The sequence below is a fragment of the Chrysemys picta genome, chromosome 2, assembly GCF_011386835.1.
Source record: "Chrysemys picta bellii isolate R12L10 chromosome 2, ASM1138683v2, whole genome shotgun sequence".
NCBI classification, from domain to species: Eukaryota; Metazoa; Chordata; order Testudines; family Emydidae; genus Chrysemys; species Chrysemys picta.
In genome coordinates this window covers 261,918,069-261,936,543 of record NC_088792.1, presented here as the reverse complement: position 1 = coordinate 261,936,543, position 18,475 = coordinate 261,918,069, and the positions used below count along the sequence as shown (strand labels likewise).

The following is an 18,475-nucleotide window of genomic DNA, read 5'->3' as shown; positions in this document are numbered from 1 at the left end:
CTTTTTAACTCTCAGTTAACATAAAAATCTCTTGCCGTTTTTGAAAAAAAATAAATAAGGAGAGTGAAAGTTCACAGATTCCAAGGCCACAAGGAACCATTGTGACCATCTAGTCTGAGCTCCTGTATAACACAGACCACAGAACTTGATCATCTAGCCTGAACTCCTGTATAACACAGACCACAGAACTTTTCCAAAATTATTTCTAGAAAAGATCTTTTTAAAAAGAAACATCCAGTCTTGATTTAAAAATTGCCAATGATGGAAAATCCATCATAATCCTTGGTAAATTGTTCCAGAGATTGTATTTGAAGACATATCATAACCGCTTTTAATCCATTTAATGTGTACCATGTTAGTTTGATATCAATCTTATTTTTCAATCAAAATGTCATAAAGTACAAAATAAAGTACACCTTTTGGAATCATAGAATCATAGAATCATAGAATATCAGAGTTGGAAGGGACCTCAAGAGGTCATCTAGTCCAACCCCCTGCTCAAAGCAGGACCAATTCCCAGCTAAATCATCCCAGCCAGGGCTTTGTCAAGCCGGGCCTTAAAAACCTCCAAGGAAGGAGACTCCACCACCTCCCTAGGTAACGCATTCCAGTGTTTCACCACCCTCCTAGTGAAATAGTTTTTCCTGATATCCAACCTGGACTTCCCCCACCGCAACTTCAGACCATTGCTCCTTGTTCTGTCATCTGCCACCACTGAGAACAGCTGAGCTCCATCCTCTTTGGAACCCCCCTTCAGGTAGTTGAAGGCTGCTATCAAATCCCCCCTCATTCTTCTCTTCTGGAGACTAAACAATCCCAGTTCTCTCAGCCTCTCCTCATAAGTCATATGCTCCAGACCCCTAATCATTTTTGTTGCCCTCCGCTGGACTCTTTCCAATTTTTCCACATCCTTCTTGTAGTGTGGGGCCCAAAACTGGACACAGTATTCCAGATGAGGCCTCACCAATGTCGAATAAAGGGGAACGATCACGTTCCTCGATCTGCTGGCAATGCCCCTACTTATACAGCCCAAAATGCCGTTAGCCTTCTTGGCAACAAGAGCACACTGTTGACTCATATCCAGCTTCTCGTCCACTGTGACCCCTAGGTCCTTTTCAGCAGAACTGCTACCTAGCCATTCGGTCCCTAGTCTGTAGCAGTGCATGGGATTCTTCCGTCCTAAGTGCAGGACTCTGTGCAGAAGTCTAAGTATATTACATCAACACTGTTTCCTTTAAAAAGCAACAGAGAGTCCTGTGGCACCTTTAAGACTAACAGATGTATTAGAGCATAATCCATCTTGACTGTTCCTGATCACCTTCCTCTCCTCCAAGTGCTTCAAAATGGATTTCTTGAGGACCTGCTCCATGATTTTTCTGGGGACTGAGTTGAGGCTGACCGGTCTGTAGTTCCCTGGATTCTCCTTCTTCCCTTTTTAAAAGATGGGCACTATATTTGCATTTTTCCAGTCGTCCAGGACCTCCCCGATGACCACAAGTTTTGAAAGATAATGGCCAATGGCTCTGCAATCACATCAACCAACTCCCTCAGCACCCTCGGATGCATTAGATCCAGACCCATGGACTTGTGCATGTCCAGCTTTTCTAACTTTAACTTGTTCTTTCACTACTGAGGACTGCTCACCTCCTCCCCATACTGTGCTGTCCAGTGCAGCAGTCTGGGAGCTGACCTTGTCTGTGAATACAGAGGCAAAAAAAGTATTGAGTACTTCAGCTTTGTCCACATCATCTGTCACAAGGTTGTCTTCCCCATTCGGTAAGGGTCCCACACTTTCCCTGACCTTCTTCTTGTTGCTAACATACCTGTAGAAACCCTTCTTGTTACCCTTCACATCCCTTGCTAGCTGCAACTCCAATTGTGCTTTGGTCTTCCTGATTACACTCCTGCATGCTTGAGCAAAATTTTTATACTCCTCCCTAGTCATCTGTCCAAGTTTCCACTTCTTGTAAGCTTCCTTTTTGTGTTTAAGCTCACAGAAGATTTCTCTGTTAAGCCAAGTTGGTTGCCTGCTATATTTGCTCTTCTTTCTGCACATCTGAATGGTTTGTTCCTGCGCCCTTAATAAGGCTTCTTTAAAATACAGCCAGCTCTCCTGGACTCATTTCCCCCTCTTATTAGCTTCCCAGGGGATCCTGCCCATCAGTTCTCTGACGGAGTCAAAGTCTGCTTTTCTTATGCATCTTAATATTTTGTGCACTTTTTTAGACTACTGCTCTGCATTGAGCATAGAGAGCTCCCCAAATTGATATCTAGGGTCTTTTCTTGGGTGAATACAGTTAATATAAAACCAATCTATGTGTACTGTGATTACTTAATATTATTCCTTCCAATGCACATTACCTTGCATTTCTCAACACTGAATTTTACCTTTCAGAATGCTTTCCTCTCACTCAGGCTACATCTGCATAGCATACCTCTTGAAGCGGCATGCAGGGTATGTGTAACTACATGGCACGGTGAACAGCAGGCTGAGTCTACTCTGAAGTGTGTAGCTACATGTGTCAGTGAAAGGCTATGCTAAGGGGGAGCTAGCAAGCAAAGGATCAACAGCTCTTGGCTGCTGGAGCCTTTCCCTGCTGTCTCCCCATTGCTGGAACTTTTTCCTGCCTTAGGCTATGTCTACACTACGGGTGGTGGGGGGGTCGACCTAAGATACGCAACTTCAGCTACGTGAATAGCGTAGCTGAAGTTGCGTATTTTAGGTCAACTTACCTGGCTGTGAGGACGGCGGCAAGTCGACCGCTGCCGCGCCACCGTCGACTCCGCTTCCGCCTCTTGCCACGGTGGATTTCCGGAGTCGACGGTAGAGCCATCGGGGATCGATTTTATCACGTCGTCACTAGACGCGATAAGTCGATCCCCAATAGATTGATTGCTACTCACTGATCCGGCGGGTAGTGAAGACGTGCCCTTAGAGAGCTATGAGAGCCTTTCCTTGCTGCAGAGAAAGACTCCTACAGCAAGGAGCAGCTGGTGCTTTTCAGAAGTTCAGTGGTTTCTTTACTGCTTAGGCAGTGTCTTACCATCTACATTGCTATTTACATCCATACTGAGGGGCGTGTAGTATATGCATTATACATGCTACTGAAAGGAGTGTGCCGTGTAGATGTACTTTCAGCTTTGGTTTGAGCATCTGCAGAATAGTACTTTGTTTGTACTTGTGTTGGGCCCCAGCCTATTTATGTCAGCTAGGGGTTATTAGTTCTCAAGTATAATAATACTTTAAATGAATATTGCTAACTATTTTCTTGATGATCATTTTAGCAAAGACATTTGACTGCAGTGGGATTATTTGCTGATTTTGACCACAATAGTACCCCCATCTGACTCCTATGCCTTTCATCCCAAAGCACTTCACAAAGTACATACATGGTACTGTAGCACTGCTACCTTGCAACTTTTGTTCAAAACTTATGGAAAGAGAAATTTAGTACAGTGATGCTAGTGCAAATCCTTTGTCTTACAAAACTTATCAAACGATTTCATGTTCTCACACACAGAGTGGTTGAGCTTTTACAGAAATCGTGGTGCCATAATTCACAGATACAGCAATGACTGTGGCCAAGTGCAGTGTGCTTTTAATATGTTAGTTAGATTCCATTTTTTTGTCTTTCCCATTTTTGTCATCTGAATCCAAGAAATCATCAGGGTTGATTCAGTAGGGTGATTTATTTTCTCCTCCTTATAAAAGGAAATCTAGTCATTTTTATCAGCATAAAATAAAAGCAGGAAATGTCATCTTGGTTATATCTTCCTTGTTAAGGCATTGCCAGCAGATCGAGGAACGTGATCATTCCCCTTTATTTGACATTGGTGAGGCCTCATCTAGAATACTGTGTCCAGTTTTGGGCTCCACACTACAAGAAGGATGTGGAAAAATTGGAAAGAGTCCAGCGGAGGGCAACAAAAATGATTAGGGGTCTGGAGCACATGACTTATGAGGAAAGGCTGAGGGAACTGGGATTGTTTAGTCTCCAGAAGAGAAGAATGAGGGGGGATTTGATAGCAGCCTTCAACTACCTGAAGGGGGGTTCCAAAGAGGATGGAGCTTGGCTGTTCTCAGTGGTGGCAGATGACAGAACAAGGAGCAATGGTCTCAATTGCAGTGGGGGAGGTTCAGGTTGGATATTAGGAAACACTATTTCACTAGGAGGGTGGTGAAGCACTGGAATGCGTTACCGAGGGAGGTGGTGGAGTCTCCTTCCTTGGAGATTTTTAAGGCGCGGCTTGACAAAGCCTTGGCTGGGATGATTTAGTTGGGAATTGGTCCTGCTTTGAGCAGGGGGTTGGACTAGATGACCTCTTGAGGTCCCTTCCAAACCTGATATTCTATGATTCTATGATTCTAAGGTAAGGTGAGCGTCCAACATCAAATGTAGATCTGCAACAAATTGGAGCATCTCTTCTGTTTAAATTTCTTCAACAGAATAAGACACCCTCTCCCTCCTCCCTCCCCCCCCCCCCCCAAAGCTGCCTCTCAAATCCATTCTGCAAACAGCTCTAAAACAACCGGATAATTGCTGCTGGTCTCATAATTCAGATTATAGCTATTAAAGAATACTTCAGTCATAATTCAGTCCCTTCAGTATTTGTTGTCTTATTTTCCTGTCTCTCTCATCAGTTCATGTGAATGGAGGGGGAGAGGGGTGTGAGAGGGAGGAGAACAAGATTAAAAGCTTTGGGGAATCAATTTGTTGTCCACTAAATTTAGATTCTCTTATTCAGGTAGCTGTTGACTTGAAGTCTATTACCTCTGTTGCTCAAAGACAAAATCCTTTTAGGAATGCATAATTTGCTTCCCAATCAAGCTTTTGCTGTGCTGTTTCCTCTTCTGACCAGGGGATATGATCATCATCACAGAATATGAAATTGCCATTTATAGATCTTATCTTTACCATGATTGAGACCCTGGGGGGTTCCTCTTTGAAGAAAAAAGAGGGTCAAATTTCAGTTCATAATTGAACATCATACTTTCCCATTCCATAATTATCTGTAGTAAGCTTTTTGTCATCTGAATAATGAGAAATCACACACAATCCTTTTAATATTCTTAATGTGACAAAATCCTATTTATTTCAGATTTGTTTGCAAATGATTGAACACAAACAAAATGTATTTCATTTCTCAGTTGCAGTGACAGTGGTGTTTAAGGGGATTACAACATTCAAATAAAAAAAACAAACTATTGTTTAAACTCATCTCTTCTATGAAGAACTACATAAAATTTTGCATATATACATGAGCAAATAAACCTAACTATTATTTGTTACAAAATCAAGTAACCAATGAAACCAATATTTCCCATTCAATTTTAATTACTGGGAATTAAAAACAAATCTTTAGCTAACCTTTTAATTTTTGGCAGGGTCTTGCAGAACAATTTATTTTGCTTACCTGTATCTCCCCATTATATATAGAACCAGGGTTTGGAATAAGGATCACAAGATGTTTCTTACTATTAATCTCATTTTTCACTTTCTCACTTCAAGCTATTGTTTCTAGAATAATAATAAAATATGGTGGATTCCTGGCCGCTGTATTTTAAAGGAATGTTTGCCATTGACTGTAGTGGAGCCAGAATTTTGCCCATAGAATATAAAATCTAAGCAAGGTAACTTGATAGAATGAGACATCAAAGCCATCCAAAAATGTTTGAGCACATTTTTAAATCTTGACTCCTCTTTCTAACATAGTCTCCCCTCATTGTCCCTCTGTTGCTCCTCTTTTATCCCTATACTGATCATTTGATTTTCTCCCCCTTCTATTTGTCTTTATTTTTCTTACTCTCTTTATTTGTTTCCCCTTCAGTTTCTGTCTCCCTTTTTCCCCCCTTCCCTTCTTAACCTTCTCTTTGTTTCCCTATCTCCTTCGAGTCCCTTTCCCAAACACTTAATTTACATCTATACTGGTTTCAGTCTTGAGAATTCTATTACACTCAGTATCATAATATAGTTATTCTCTCAGAATCTGGGTACACGGATATCCATCCCAGTTTTGTTTTATGGTTTAATAGGTTATTGATTTGAGTGTTCACATCTGCGTGATTGGATGCTAATGGTATCAGGAGTCTTTTCGTGTATTTTAAGCTGAAACTAGTTCAGAGAAGCATTTTAACCAGAACCCCTCCACAGAGTTTCGGAATCAGAGTGAAGAATACCTTTCTTGTGGCCAACAGTGTCCATTGGGGTAGTGCCCACACTTTGCGTGTCCTCATGCCTCCAGTAGAGGGCATAAAAAGTCACTTGTTAAGAGTAACAAGACGGGTTTCTTCAGGTCTGTTAACAACAAGAAGAAAGTCAAGGAAAGTGTGGGCCCCTTACTGAATGAGGGAGCAACCTAGTGACAGAGGATGTGGAAAAAGCTAATGTACTCAATGCTTTTTTTGCCTCTGTCTTCACGGACAAGGTCAGCTCCCAGACTGCTGCACTGGGCAGCAGAGCATGGGGAGGAGGTGGCCAGCCCTCTGTGGAGAAAGAAGTGGTTTGGGACTATTTAGAAAAACTGGATGAGCACAAATCCCTGGGGCCAGATGCGCTGCATCCGAGGGTGCTAAAGGAGTTGGCTGATGTGATTGCAGAGCCATTGGCCATTATCTTTGAAAACTCATGGTGACTTGGAGGTCCCAGATGACTGAAAAAAGGCTAATGTAGTGCCCATCTTTTAAAAAGGGAAGAAGGAGGATCCGGGGAACTACAGGCCAGTCAGCCTCACCTCAGTCCCTGGAAAAATCATGGAGCAGGTCCTCAAGAAAACAATTCTGAAGCACTTAGAAGAGAGGAAAGTGATCAGGAACAGTCAGCATGTATTCACCAAATGCAAGTCATGCCTGACGAACCTAACTGCCTTCTATGATGAGATAACTGGCTCTGTGGATGAGGGGAAAGCAGTGGATCAATTATTTTTTGACTTTAGCAAAGCTTTTGATACGGTCTCCCACAGTATTCTTTCCGGCAAGTTAAAGAGGTATGGGCTGGATGAATGGACTATAAGGTGGATAGAAAGCTGGCTAAATCGTTGGGCTCAACAGGTAATGATCAATGGCTCCATGTCTAGTTGGCAGCCGGTATCAAGCGGAGTGCCCCAAGGATTGGTCCTGGGGACAGTTTTGTTCAATATCTTTATTAATGATCTGGAGGATGGCGTGGACTGCACTCTCAGCAAATTTGCAGATGACTCTAAACTGGGAGGAGTGGTAGATACGCTGGAGATAGGGATAGGATACAGAGGGACCTAGACAAATTAGAGGAACCTGATGAGGTTCAACAGCACAAGTGCAGAGTCCTGCACTTAGGATGGAAGAATCCCATGCACTGCTACAGACTAGGGACCAAATGGCTAGGCAGCAGCTCTGCAGAAAAGGACCTAGAGGTTACAGTGGATGAGAAGCTGGATATGAGTCAACAGTGTGCTCTTGTTGCCAAGAAGGCTAACAGCATTTTGGGCTGTAGGGCCATTGCCAGCAGATCGAAGGATGTGATCATTCCCCTCTATTCGACATTGGTGAGGCCTCATCTGGAGTACTGTGTCCAGTTTTGGGCCCCACACTACAAGAAGGATGTGGAAAAATTTGAGAGTCCAGTGGAGGGCAACAAAAATGTTTAGGGGGCTGACTTATGAGGAGAGGCTGATTGAACTGGGATTGTTTAGTCTGCAGAAGAGAAGAATGAAGGGGGATTTGATAGCTGCTTTCAACTACCTGAAAGGGGGTTCCAAAGAGGATGGATCTAGACTGTTCTCAGCAGTACCAGATGACATAACAAGGAGTAATGGTCTCAAGTTGCAACGGGGGAGTTTTAGGTTGGATATTAGGAAAAACTATTTGACTAGGAGGGTGATAAAGCACTGGAATGGGTTATCTAGGGAGGTGGAGGAATCTCCTTTCTTAGAGGTTTTTAAGGTCAGGCTTGACAAAGCCCTGGCTGGGATGATTTAGTTGGGAATTGGTCCTGCTTTGAGCAGGGGGTTGTACTAGATGACCTCCTGAGGTCCCTTCCAACCCTGATATTCTGTGATTCTATGACCAGCAGGGCCATCTCCAACCACTACTGAGTTCTTTCTCGCCAGCTTTGGCTATGAGTTGGAATTTGCAGTGGCTGCTTCTTTGTACACTGTGTGCCCTTCTTTTATACATGAATTCTGTAAATGAAAAGTTAGGTACTTAGTTATATTCGGGCTTGTTTACACTTACAGCGCTTCAGTGTTACAGCTCTGTCACTGTAGTGCTTGGTGAAGACGCTACCTATGCCGATAAGAGAGCTTCTCCTATTGGTGTAGGTACTCCACCTCCCCTAGAGACAGTAGCTATGTCAATGGGAGAGGCTTCCCATCAACATACTTCTGTCTGTACTGGGAGTTTAGTCAGTATACCTGTATGGTTCAGGGTCCACACCCGTGAGCAACATATTTATATTGACATACGTTTGTTTACCTGGGAGATACTGTCGGTACTATTTTGGTTGTCATGACAGAACATAAATCCCCAGATTTCAAGAACTACCTGTCTTGTGAGGTAGTAAGGTCCTTGAATAATGACTATGTACAGATCATTCTCAAAAAAGAGCAGAGAGTTTCATCTGAAAATGTTCTTCATAGAGAGTTCTTTGTGCCCTGCTTCTGATCATGGCTTGCTTGGGCAGACTTATATGATTACTCTTCTTCAAAGAGTGCTCCAGCTGCTACTACTAGTAGGGGCTGAAACCCTTTGTATAAAGACCAATCATCTACCTCTCGGAAAGCCTTGGGTGAGAGAGAGAAAAATTGCATCAGACTCATAGGAAAAAGAGACAGAGATCTACTCCAGGCTTTCAGCTTCCAAGGCCCATAATCCTTCCGTTTGATTGAATAGCTCAAGATCTCAGACAAGTTCTTTTTCAATTGTCCTCTGCATATTCCCACTTTTGCAATGCATCGACTGGGTGCAGCAGCCTGGTGGAACTCTGTAGCAGCAGTGCCCATAGGGAGCACCTTGCCCCTCTCATACACAGCTCTCAAGCACACTCAGAGGGTGTGGCTATAGGAAGAGTGCTAGTGCCACTGTTCCATCTCAGTTCCTTCCAACTGCTGTAGCATTAGAATGTGTGAACCTCCTTAAATCCATTAGAATCGTGCAGCTATGTGCCTTAGTATTTAAAAAAAAAAGTAATTATGGTTAGTAGTTAGGTTAAATTAGTTAGTATAAATAGTATAGGGGTTTTCTTAGTTAAGAATTTTACTGTCATGGCAGAAGCAAAGCTTCAAAAAATGTGTGTCCTGTCCAGCAGACTTCCAATCTTCTCATATGTACAACGAGTGCTTAAATGTTTGGATGAAAATCATTCACCAGCACACTGCCAGATAAGCAGCACCTTCACTCCTTGTACCAGGAAGGAAAGACAAAATATACTGCAGAGCCTTCTATTCCTTATCAATAAACCTTTGGGATCTGATAGCTCTAAGGAATCTGATAGTAAGAATAGGAGACCAAAATAGGCTCCGACTATGTCCAGATCCAAAAAACCCTTTAGATCTGAGACAAGAGCTTCAGCTCTGGTGCCAGGTTCTAGTTACAAATCAACTGTAGTCCCCATGCCCAGATCCTTGGGTCTGACTTTAGCCACAGTACATTCCTCATCAGTCCTGTATCCAGACAAGCATCCACAGGATATGCAAAATATGTTGAGAGCATCTAACTCAGTTCTAAGGAAAAGAAGGTACAAAGGAGGGAGGGATAGCTCAGTGGTTTGAGCATTGGCCTGCTAAACCCAGGGTTGTGAGTTCAATCCTTGAGGGGGCCACTTAAGGATATGGGGCAAAAATCAGTACTTGGTCCTGCTAGTGAATGCAGGGAGCTGGACTCAGGGACCTTTCCCCAGTTCTAGGAGATAGGATATCTCCATTAATTAAATTAAAGCATATATCCAGTGGCTCCTCTGATCACTTACAGATCCAAAATTTAAATATTCAAGATGGATCCAAGAGTATGGATTAAACGGTGAGACCTTGGGTTCATTAGGGCAAGGCCATTTATATGTAATAGAGGTTACAGCTCAAATTCATCTGGATCCTTGTCCTTCTTCAGAGCTAATCAGATCACATTTCCTGCTGGACAAAAGACCAAAGTGAGAAGTGCAGAGAGAGGTCTCCAGAGTTGTCACCACCACTCCAGACTTGGGACCCCTTTTGGGTTTGGGGTCCCTACATTGTAAATCTCACCAATGGCTTCTATATCAGATCCAGGATCAGATTTGCAATTGGGAGGTTGAACTGGATCCTCTGATTATGCGGATACCAAATTGGGGAAGTTGGTAGGCCTGGCCTGTGCTTACGCCTTCTGTCTACTCTTGCCAGACTAGAAGGTCGAAATGTCTGATGCTGGAGCAACATCCTACACAATCTGTGGATCTGAGAGGTATGGACCCAAGGGATACAGATCTGAGAGTTACAGAATTCCACCTTCCCCACCCTTTCAAACATAGGCATTCTCAGAAGAGGATTACCAGGAGGGACCTCCACAGGATGACTTCCAACATGATATCACAGAGACGCAGAGTGGCTCATCTCTTGATGGCAACATCAAGATAGTGACAGCATCGTCTCCCGCCGAGGATGCAATTCAATTTCATGAATTGGTTGATAGGATGGCATCAACTTTAAAATTGTTATCAGTAGCTTTATAACTTTGGAGAAGCCTTCACATCCAGTTTTTGATATTCTGGCATCTACTGCCAAGGCTAAAGTCTCCTTGCTTATATTAGAAGGGCTGTGGCAACTGGCAAAATCCCTTTGGTCCAAACCATCTTCGTGTCAATCAATCTCTAAAAATATGGACAAATTATATCAAATCTCAAAGGAGGGATTTTCTTGTTTTTATGTACACCCTCAGCCAAACACTTTGGTTATAGCAGCAACAATGCAAAAGTCTAGATCAGGTTTTCAACCTTCCATCCCCATGGATATGGAGGGAAAACAAAGATTCCTTAGGCAGAAAATGGAATCTGTCTGCATCCTGAAACATTCACATAGCTAGCTACCAAGCAGTTATGACTAGATATCAGTTTCAATTATGGGAGAAGATGGCTATCTTTACTACAAATTTACCAGAAGATCAGAGGAAATTAACATTATCCCTTATTAAGGAGGGCCAAAACATGGCCAAGCATGCTCATAGGGCATCATTCATGACCCAGTCCCTGTGGAATTTGAATTTAGTATGAACTCAACACATTAATCTCCATTTGAGCCGTTATGGAATTGCTCCCTCTTTCATCTTTCTATAAAGACAGCATTTATAATAATGATAACTTCCACTAGAAAAATTAGTGAACTACACAAATTGATGGCAAACACTCCCCCCCTACTTTGTATAAAGACAAAGTGATTCTTAGACCACATCCTCAGTTTATTCTGATGGTAGTTTCAGATTTCCATGTTAATCAGAGCATAAATTTACCTGTGTTTTTGCCTGAATCTCATACAAGTAAAGCGGATTCTAGATTACTTTCTTTAGATGAAAAAAGAGTGTTCTTATATTATCTAAGTAGAACTAAGGTCTTCGGACCATCTCCTGTGTTCATTTGTTTCATATACTGGTACTTAGAAAGATTGAGCCATTTCAGCACTTTCCCTTTCTAGATGGGTCAGGGATTACTGGGAACCTTAGAAATGCTTCATAAACTGTCCAGGCCAATGTCCTCTTTGTACGCGTAGTTAATGAAGAGGATCTCCATAAGTCTGGAGGTCTTCGCGAAAGGACGGTAAGAGCTCCTTATCATAGCTTTTAAAAGAATCACAATAGCAGAGCATATTATGTAATGTTAAAAATTCTTCTGTGGATCTCAGACTATGCATCATACAACAAAATATTTTATTCAGAATGCATTGGATGCCACAGAGGTTGCGCAAGCGAAAGACCTTATTCTCTATTTGTTGGTGCTTTAACAAGGAAAAAGGAAACTGGATGCACATGCTAGAGGACTGACCAACAGTCAGGCAGCTGTGGAAAAAAAATGGACACAAATTAAAATGGTGCTCAGCTTCAGCAGTCAAATCTCAGATGAAAATTATGTCATAGGTTACTTACCTGCTAAACTGAGTTTAAAACTACCACAAAATCTTTGGTTCTTGAGGACTCAGATGATCACCAAGCATACGATTTACTAAAATGGAAAAGTAGGCTTCTGTTTAGGATAGAACAGTGACATTTGGATCTGTCTGAGTTAGTAGCCAAAGAAATAATAGCTTATTGCTATAAAGAACAATTATGTGAATTTGAAGAAAGTTGGACCCTATTTTTAGATACATTTGGATAAAAAAAATATTGAGATGGCCCAAAGAATGACAAACCTCCATTACTCCTAACCTCACTTCATTTTCCCTCCCCGTCTTCCCTCCTCTCCCTATTCATGTACGTAGTTCATTTTATTTCTGTTACCTCTTCCCCAACATATTGTGTCTATGTAGTGTTGATTGGTTATGTATTGTCTGTCTTACAGCTTTGACAAGTTGTAAAATTGTGTGATTATGTAATTCTGTTGGAGATCCTGTGAGGCATGAGGTATTTGGAAACATATACAAGCTGTAAGTTATTTGCATTTTTGTACTTTTAACTGTTTTTTTATGAAAATCAGTTAAACAAAAACAACAACAACAATGAGATGGATCTACAAAGGAAGCAACATCAATTTCCAGGAGGAAGTCCAGTACTTTCAGTGGTGTGTCAATTCACTTGCCTCCTTCAAGTGCCAGGCAGTGGATTTGACTGCTCACTTGAGAGCTTCAGAGCTTTCTGTACCCTCTTTTGGGGAACGATTTATACCATTTCTGTGGTTCTGAAACACCAACATCACAAACCAGCAGGTTCTGGACATTGTAGAGGTGGAATATAGCATCCAGTTCCAGTCTCTTTCCCCACCCTCAACCACCTTCTCCGTTCCTATCCAGGGACCCCTCTCATGAGTGTCCAACATCTAGTGATGCAATCTCTTCATTTTTGGAGCAGTAGAAACAATCTCATCAAGGGGCTTATTTCCTTTACTTCCTCATTCCCAAAAAGCAGAGGAGGATAGTCTTGACCTAAGACTACTAAACACTTTCATTAGAAAGCTCAAGTTTGGGATGGTGTCACTTACTTCTATTATCCTATCCATAGACCTCAATGATTGGTACACTGTTCTCAGTCTCCAGGATGCCTATTTTCACACTGTGATCTATGCAGCCCATAGAAGGTATCCTTTGTTCCTATTGGGTGGTTGTCATTGCTTGCACAGAGTCCTACCATTTGGCCTGTTGATACCTCTCAGAGATCAAGTGCCTTCTGGTAGTGGCATCTTACCTGAGGAAAATGGGAATCCAAGTGTTCTCATACTAGACAGCTGGCTGATTTGGGGAGAATCTCATCAACAAGTAATAGACTTCATCCTCCATATTCAGGTTCTATTTTCCTGACTAGCTTTGAAAATAAGAAAAGACATTTCAGTACTGAACCCAGCACACACAAAAATGGAGTTCATTAGGGTCATTCTGGACTCCATGATAGTAATTACGTATCTTCCCTCTTCTCTCTCCCAGCCTCCTTCCCCCCAAAAATCATGCCGTGCTTGTCCTATGCACCAATCTTCTGGCTCAGCGAAGAACAACTGTGAGAACGTATCTCAGACTACTGGGCCATATGGCATCTTGACTCAGCATGCCAGACTTTACCTTCACTGTATGCAAGAGTGGTTGAAGTCTACATCCATCAAGCAATCATCATCTGGACCTGTTGGTTCATGCTCCACCTCGAGTCCTGTTGACATTAAAGTGGTGGATGGACCCAACAAAAGCCTGCAAAGGGATTCCATTCTCCCTTCCTCTTCCATGAGCTCTGGTGATGAATCAATCTATGCTTGGCTAGGGAGCACATTTGGACAACTTGCTAATGCAAGACTTGTGGACCCCATGAGAATCAACCTTTCACATAAACATCCTGGAGCTGAGCCATTTACAATGCTTTCACAGTCTTTCTACCAGTAACAAAGGGGCTTAACATACAGGTCATGATAGACAATACTACTGATATATTTTACTTGAACAAGCAGAGCAAAGCAAGATCCACTCCCGAGTGTCAGGAAGTGGCATGTCTCTGGAACTTTTGCATATGATTCATCTTCCAGGAATTCAAAATGTTCTGCCAGATTGCTTCTGTGGAAAGTTTGTTGATAACTATGAGTGGTCCATAACAGATGACATAATTGGATTGATATTCAACAAGTGAGGTTTTCCCACCATGGACCCTCTTGCTACCAGGGAGAATGGGAAGTGCCATCACGTCTGCTCCAGAAGGGGTCAGACTCAGGGTCCACTTCAGATGCATTCTTGATTCTAGGGTTCTTGCGTCTTCTCTACGTGTTTCTCCAATTCCATTAATATTAGCAGTCCTCAAGAAGCTCAACCTGGAACCAGGCAAAATAATGATAATCCTCGCCTGGCCAAGGCAGTTTTGGTATGCTGATCTTCAAATCTTATCTGCACAACCTATGATAATCTTGTGACAGTTATGGCAATTTCCTGCAATATCTCTGGGAGATCTTACAGTATTAAGTTTAGGTATCCCTGTGGGCCAGAGATTTTATGGTGGACCACAGCCTTCCAGGAACTAAGAATGGTCATGGGTGACTAGGTAAAGGCTGTAACATCTTCAAAGAGGTATCACGACCTTGAGAGGCTTGCCATATACTGGTTCATACTGGATTCTCAAGAGCACAAGAAACAAAGAAAGGACTTTTGGATACATAGCCTGAGTTTAAACTGACTGAGAGCGTCTTGTTTGTTTGTTTGTTTGTTTTTTAACCAGGAGTGGACAGAACCTTCTATTGGGTGGGGCGGGGGCATGGGGGAGGGATAATCCCTAGGGAAGGTTTGGAAGAACTGACATTGGCCAGATCCCCTGCTGAATCTGTGAGAGGTGATCCCTGGTAAGCTATTAGGATGTGTGTAGGATTTTTATTGTTTTTAGTATGTTTTCTCTGTAGTGCTTTTATCTTAAAATAAATGTATTGCTTAGAAAGCCCCGAGCCATGGCAGCCCTGAACTCATGGGGTGAAGGCCAGAGACCTTATTACCTGCAAAAATCTAGGGCACCCTGCCTATGCTCTACCGAGGGCTCAAGGCGTGAGCCAATCAATTTAGGCACCCCCACCCTTTCCCTTCTGAGGGCTCAGGGTGTAAGGCACCTACTGTCCATCATGCCATCTATTAACAGAGCCCAAAAGGAAGGCTTTAGGCACTGAGCTGCCCCTTTTAAACCCTGCATTTGCAGGGGATGAGTCAGTGACCACACTGCCCCTTTTTGCAGCAGTTTTCATCCTCCCTCCCCCCCCAGCCATAAAATGCTGTTCCCTTCAATTGGCGAGCAATCCAAACACCCCGTCCCCCAGTTTAAAGTTGCAGGTGGTCATTGTAATAAATCATATTATCTTTATTAGGATTTTGTAGTTAAGTTGTGGGTCACAGTTCCATGTTATGTATGAAAAATACAGCATCTCTTCAAAATTATAGCTACTCTGGTTAATTAATGCATTTTGTGAGACTTTGCAGGTTAATCTGTTAATTAGCTTAATTGTAAATCCTGTAAGAAGTAAAAAGTAAAAATGTAAGTCCTGAAAGAAATTTAGCACCACATGTTAGACTTTGTTTTGTCTCTAATGATCTTAATAACAGAATAGTAGACTCTCCAAACTACTCTTATGGTTTAAACTCACTGAAACCTTGTCTTAATCTACTTTGAAGGATTTTTTTAAAAGGACTAATGATAGCTTTTTTGTTGTTATTCATAATAAATGAAAGTTTCTTCTTCAATAGAGGTTGAAGAATAATGTTCTAGAGAAAACTGAATGAAGAATTGCCCCCTTTCAAAATGACACCTACCTCCCATTGTTCTCAATACAGCTAAGGACACAGGCTGCCCTTAGCAAAATGGCCACACCCTACATTCACCTGCTTCTCTCCATCTTTTGGAAACATAGGGGTCTATTAGCTTCCGTAAGGGAAAAATAAGAGGCAGTGGTCACTTTGAAAGGGGGTATCTTGGCTAGCCTCCGTTCCATTGAGAACAATGGGAAATGGTGGCCATTTTGAAAGAGGGTGGTTCTTCATAAGTAACTCAGAAGAAGACAACTTTATGCATCAGCTTCTACTGAAGGAGTATTTTCAGTTGTGAAAAATAATTGCAAAGATGACCACTAATCCTTAATTTTCTTTTCAAAACTACCCATTACACCAGCTGTATTCAACAATAAGGTCAGGAGGGGGACACTAGAGATTTCACTAGTGTGTATGCATATGTCTATAGAGGGGAACATGGGAGGAACTGGTGTGTTTGTGTGCACAGTAACAGGGAATGTAGGCTGCAGCAAGGAGGATGAATTGGGGAAAAGGGAGTTTGTGGAGGGGAATTTGGAGGACAGAAGAGAGGAGGAAGTTGGGCCATGCCCTCTAGGTGCTTTGGCTGCTCTAGTGATTTTTACACAGCTTATCTGGCCACTATGCACTTGCTGATTTCTGCTGCTCCTGACAAAGTGTACATTTGACTTTAAAAGTTAAAAATAATGAAAACAAACTTTTAAGATTGATAGCATATATGTACTAAAATTGTTACCAGTATAGCATGGTGTAATTCTTTTGAGTTTCTTGTTTGGTATGTAAAATAATGAACCAAGAAAATTTCCCAACATTAAAAACAAAGCAAAACTATGGTAAAATGGAGTTAAAGCTGAGAATGCATACCAGTGTTTTAGGGTCAAATACATTACATGGAGGATGTAACTATCCCACAAACAAGCTTTATAAATCTAGGAAATTCAAAGTTCAGCTTAAATTTAAAATAAATCCAAATTTAAGATGTGGAATTGCACAGTTAGGACACCCAAATAACCTTAACTGTGTCCTAAAGTGACACAAGGTGCAGTGGGGGGCAGGGGTGAATCTGTTCTGAGACCACAAACACTAAAACGTCTTAATCATAATCATATGATTACTACAAGGTATCACTACAAGTCAGAGTTAAGGTTATTTGGTGCCTTAACTACAGATTTCCATAAATTTGATTTTTGGATATTTGGATTTCTTTTGTTTTTAACCTTAAGTGTTAATTGCCTGGTTTAATAATGTTTGGTTTTGGAATAATTACATCACTGTAATGTATTTTTTCCCTAAATTACTATTATGTAGTCTCAACTTTGTCTGGGAATTATTTTCTTTTTACTCTTTTATTATTTAGATTACTTCTATTTTATTAGTTTGGTAAATTTTGAACTTATAACTTTTTATTTTACTCCATAATTTATACCATCCACCTATTGTGGTTATTTTTATTAAATTAATATTAGAGATATTTTTGGTATGTTTTTGTAGGCAGATCTTCCATGTGACTTCCAAAGTATTATTATTTGCATTTAATTTTTGTCTTCAATAATTTTTGAAAAAAAAAAATAAAAAAGATGGAACTAAAAAACAAACAAATAGAAAATAGAGGCATGTTAAAATATTTTTTTCATTATTTTCTTTATAATTATTATCATATGTCAAAATTATTATATATTATTTAGCATAGTTTATTAAAGTATTTTATGCATTTATAAATATTTGTGGAATCTTCAGGTGAAGAAATTCTAATCATTCACTGTCATGAATTTATTTTATAGCCAGACTCTAGATAACAACAAATCTTAATGTTTTGTTAGATTGCATTAACATTCCCATACCATTATTTCAAATATTTATGTTCTCTATTAAGCTATACCTCAACATTCTGTTTTACCTGCAGCTGAATGTGGAGCCTCTGCAACAAATAATGAAGGAATTTTGCTGTCCCCCAATTACCCACTCAACTATGAAAACAACCATGAATGCATTTATAGCATTCAGGTACAAGCAGGGAAGGGAATCAATATTTCAGCCAGAACATTTCACTTAGCACAAGGAGATGTTCTTAAGGTAGGTTGTCACTTTAGTAATGTGTCTATGTTATTTTGAAACTCATAATGCTTCCATGCCATTGTGCTGTTCATCTGTGTGTAGTATTACAATCTTATGTGAATTTATATTAATAATTGCCATTATAGTAACATATCTTCTATCTAAAACAATTCCACATGGAATAAGTCAACCTTTTGCCTTGTCTACAGTCTCCCATTCCTTTACATGTCCATTCTCTAACCATATACCCATGTTTTTATAGCCATAAAAACATTTTAAGACCAAGTATACTTTGCAGTCTTAAATTTGTATGTAAGTTTATTACTCCCAATGTTACATACTAATCTTTTAACAGGGTTGCATGTCTCCTATGACTCATGTTTTTGCATCAAAATTTTCAAAAGTTTTGTTCTTGTTTAGGAAGAAATATTTTTGTCCAATTAGATTGAGAGGCTGAATTTTATATGATTCTTGACTGGCACACAAGGAATGCACTTATAAGGGGTCTGGAATTGCATGGTAG

At 41.0% G+C, this 18,475-nt stretch overlaps 1 protein-coding gene across 2 annotated transcripts in view; it reads left to right on the top strand.

Moving 5' to 3' along the window:
- The window catches only part of CSMD3 (CUB and Sushi multiple domains 3), a 1,168,516-nt gene that overhangs the window by 755,608 nt on the left and 394,433 nt on the right, over positions 1–18,475 (top strand). For both annotated transcript variants that reach the window (XM_005287288.4, XM_008168301.4), the window contains one exon: positions 17,801–17,970. In XM_005287288.4, the coding sequence (XP_005287345.2) occupies positions 17,801–17,970 (170 nt within the window). The remainder of the gene's footprint in view (positions 1–17,800; positions 17,971–18,475) is intronic.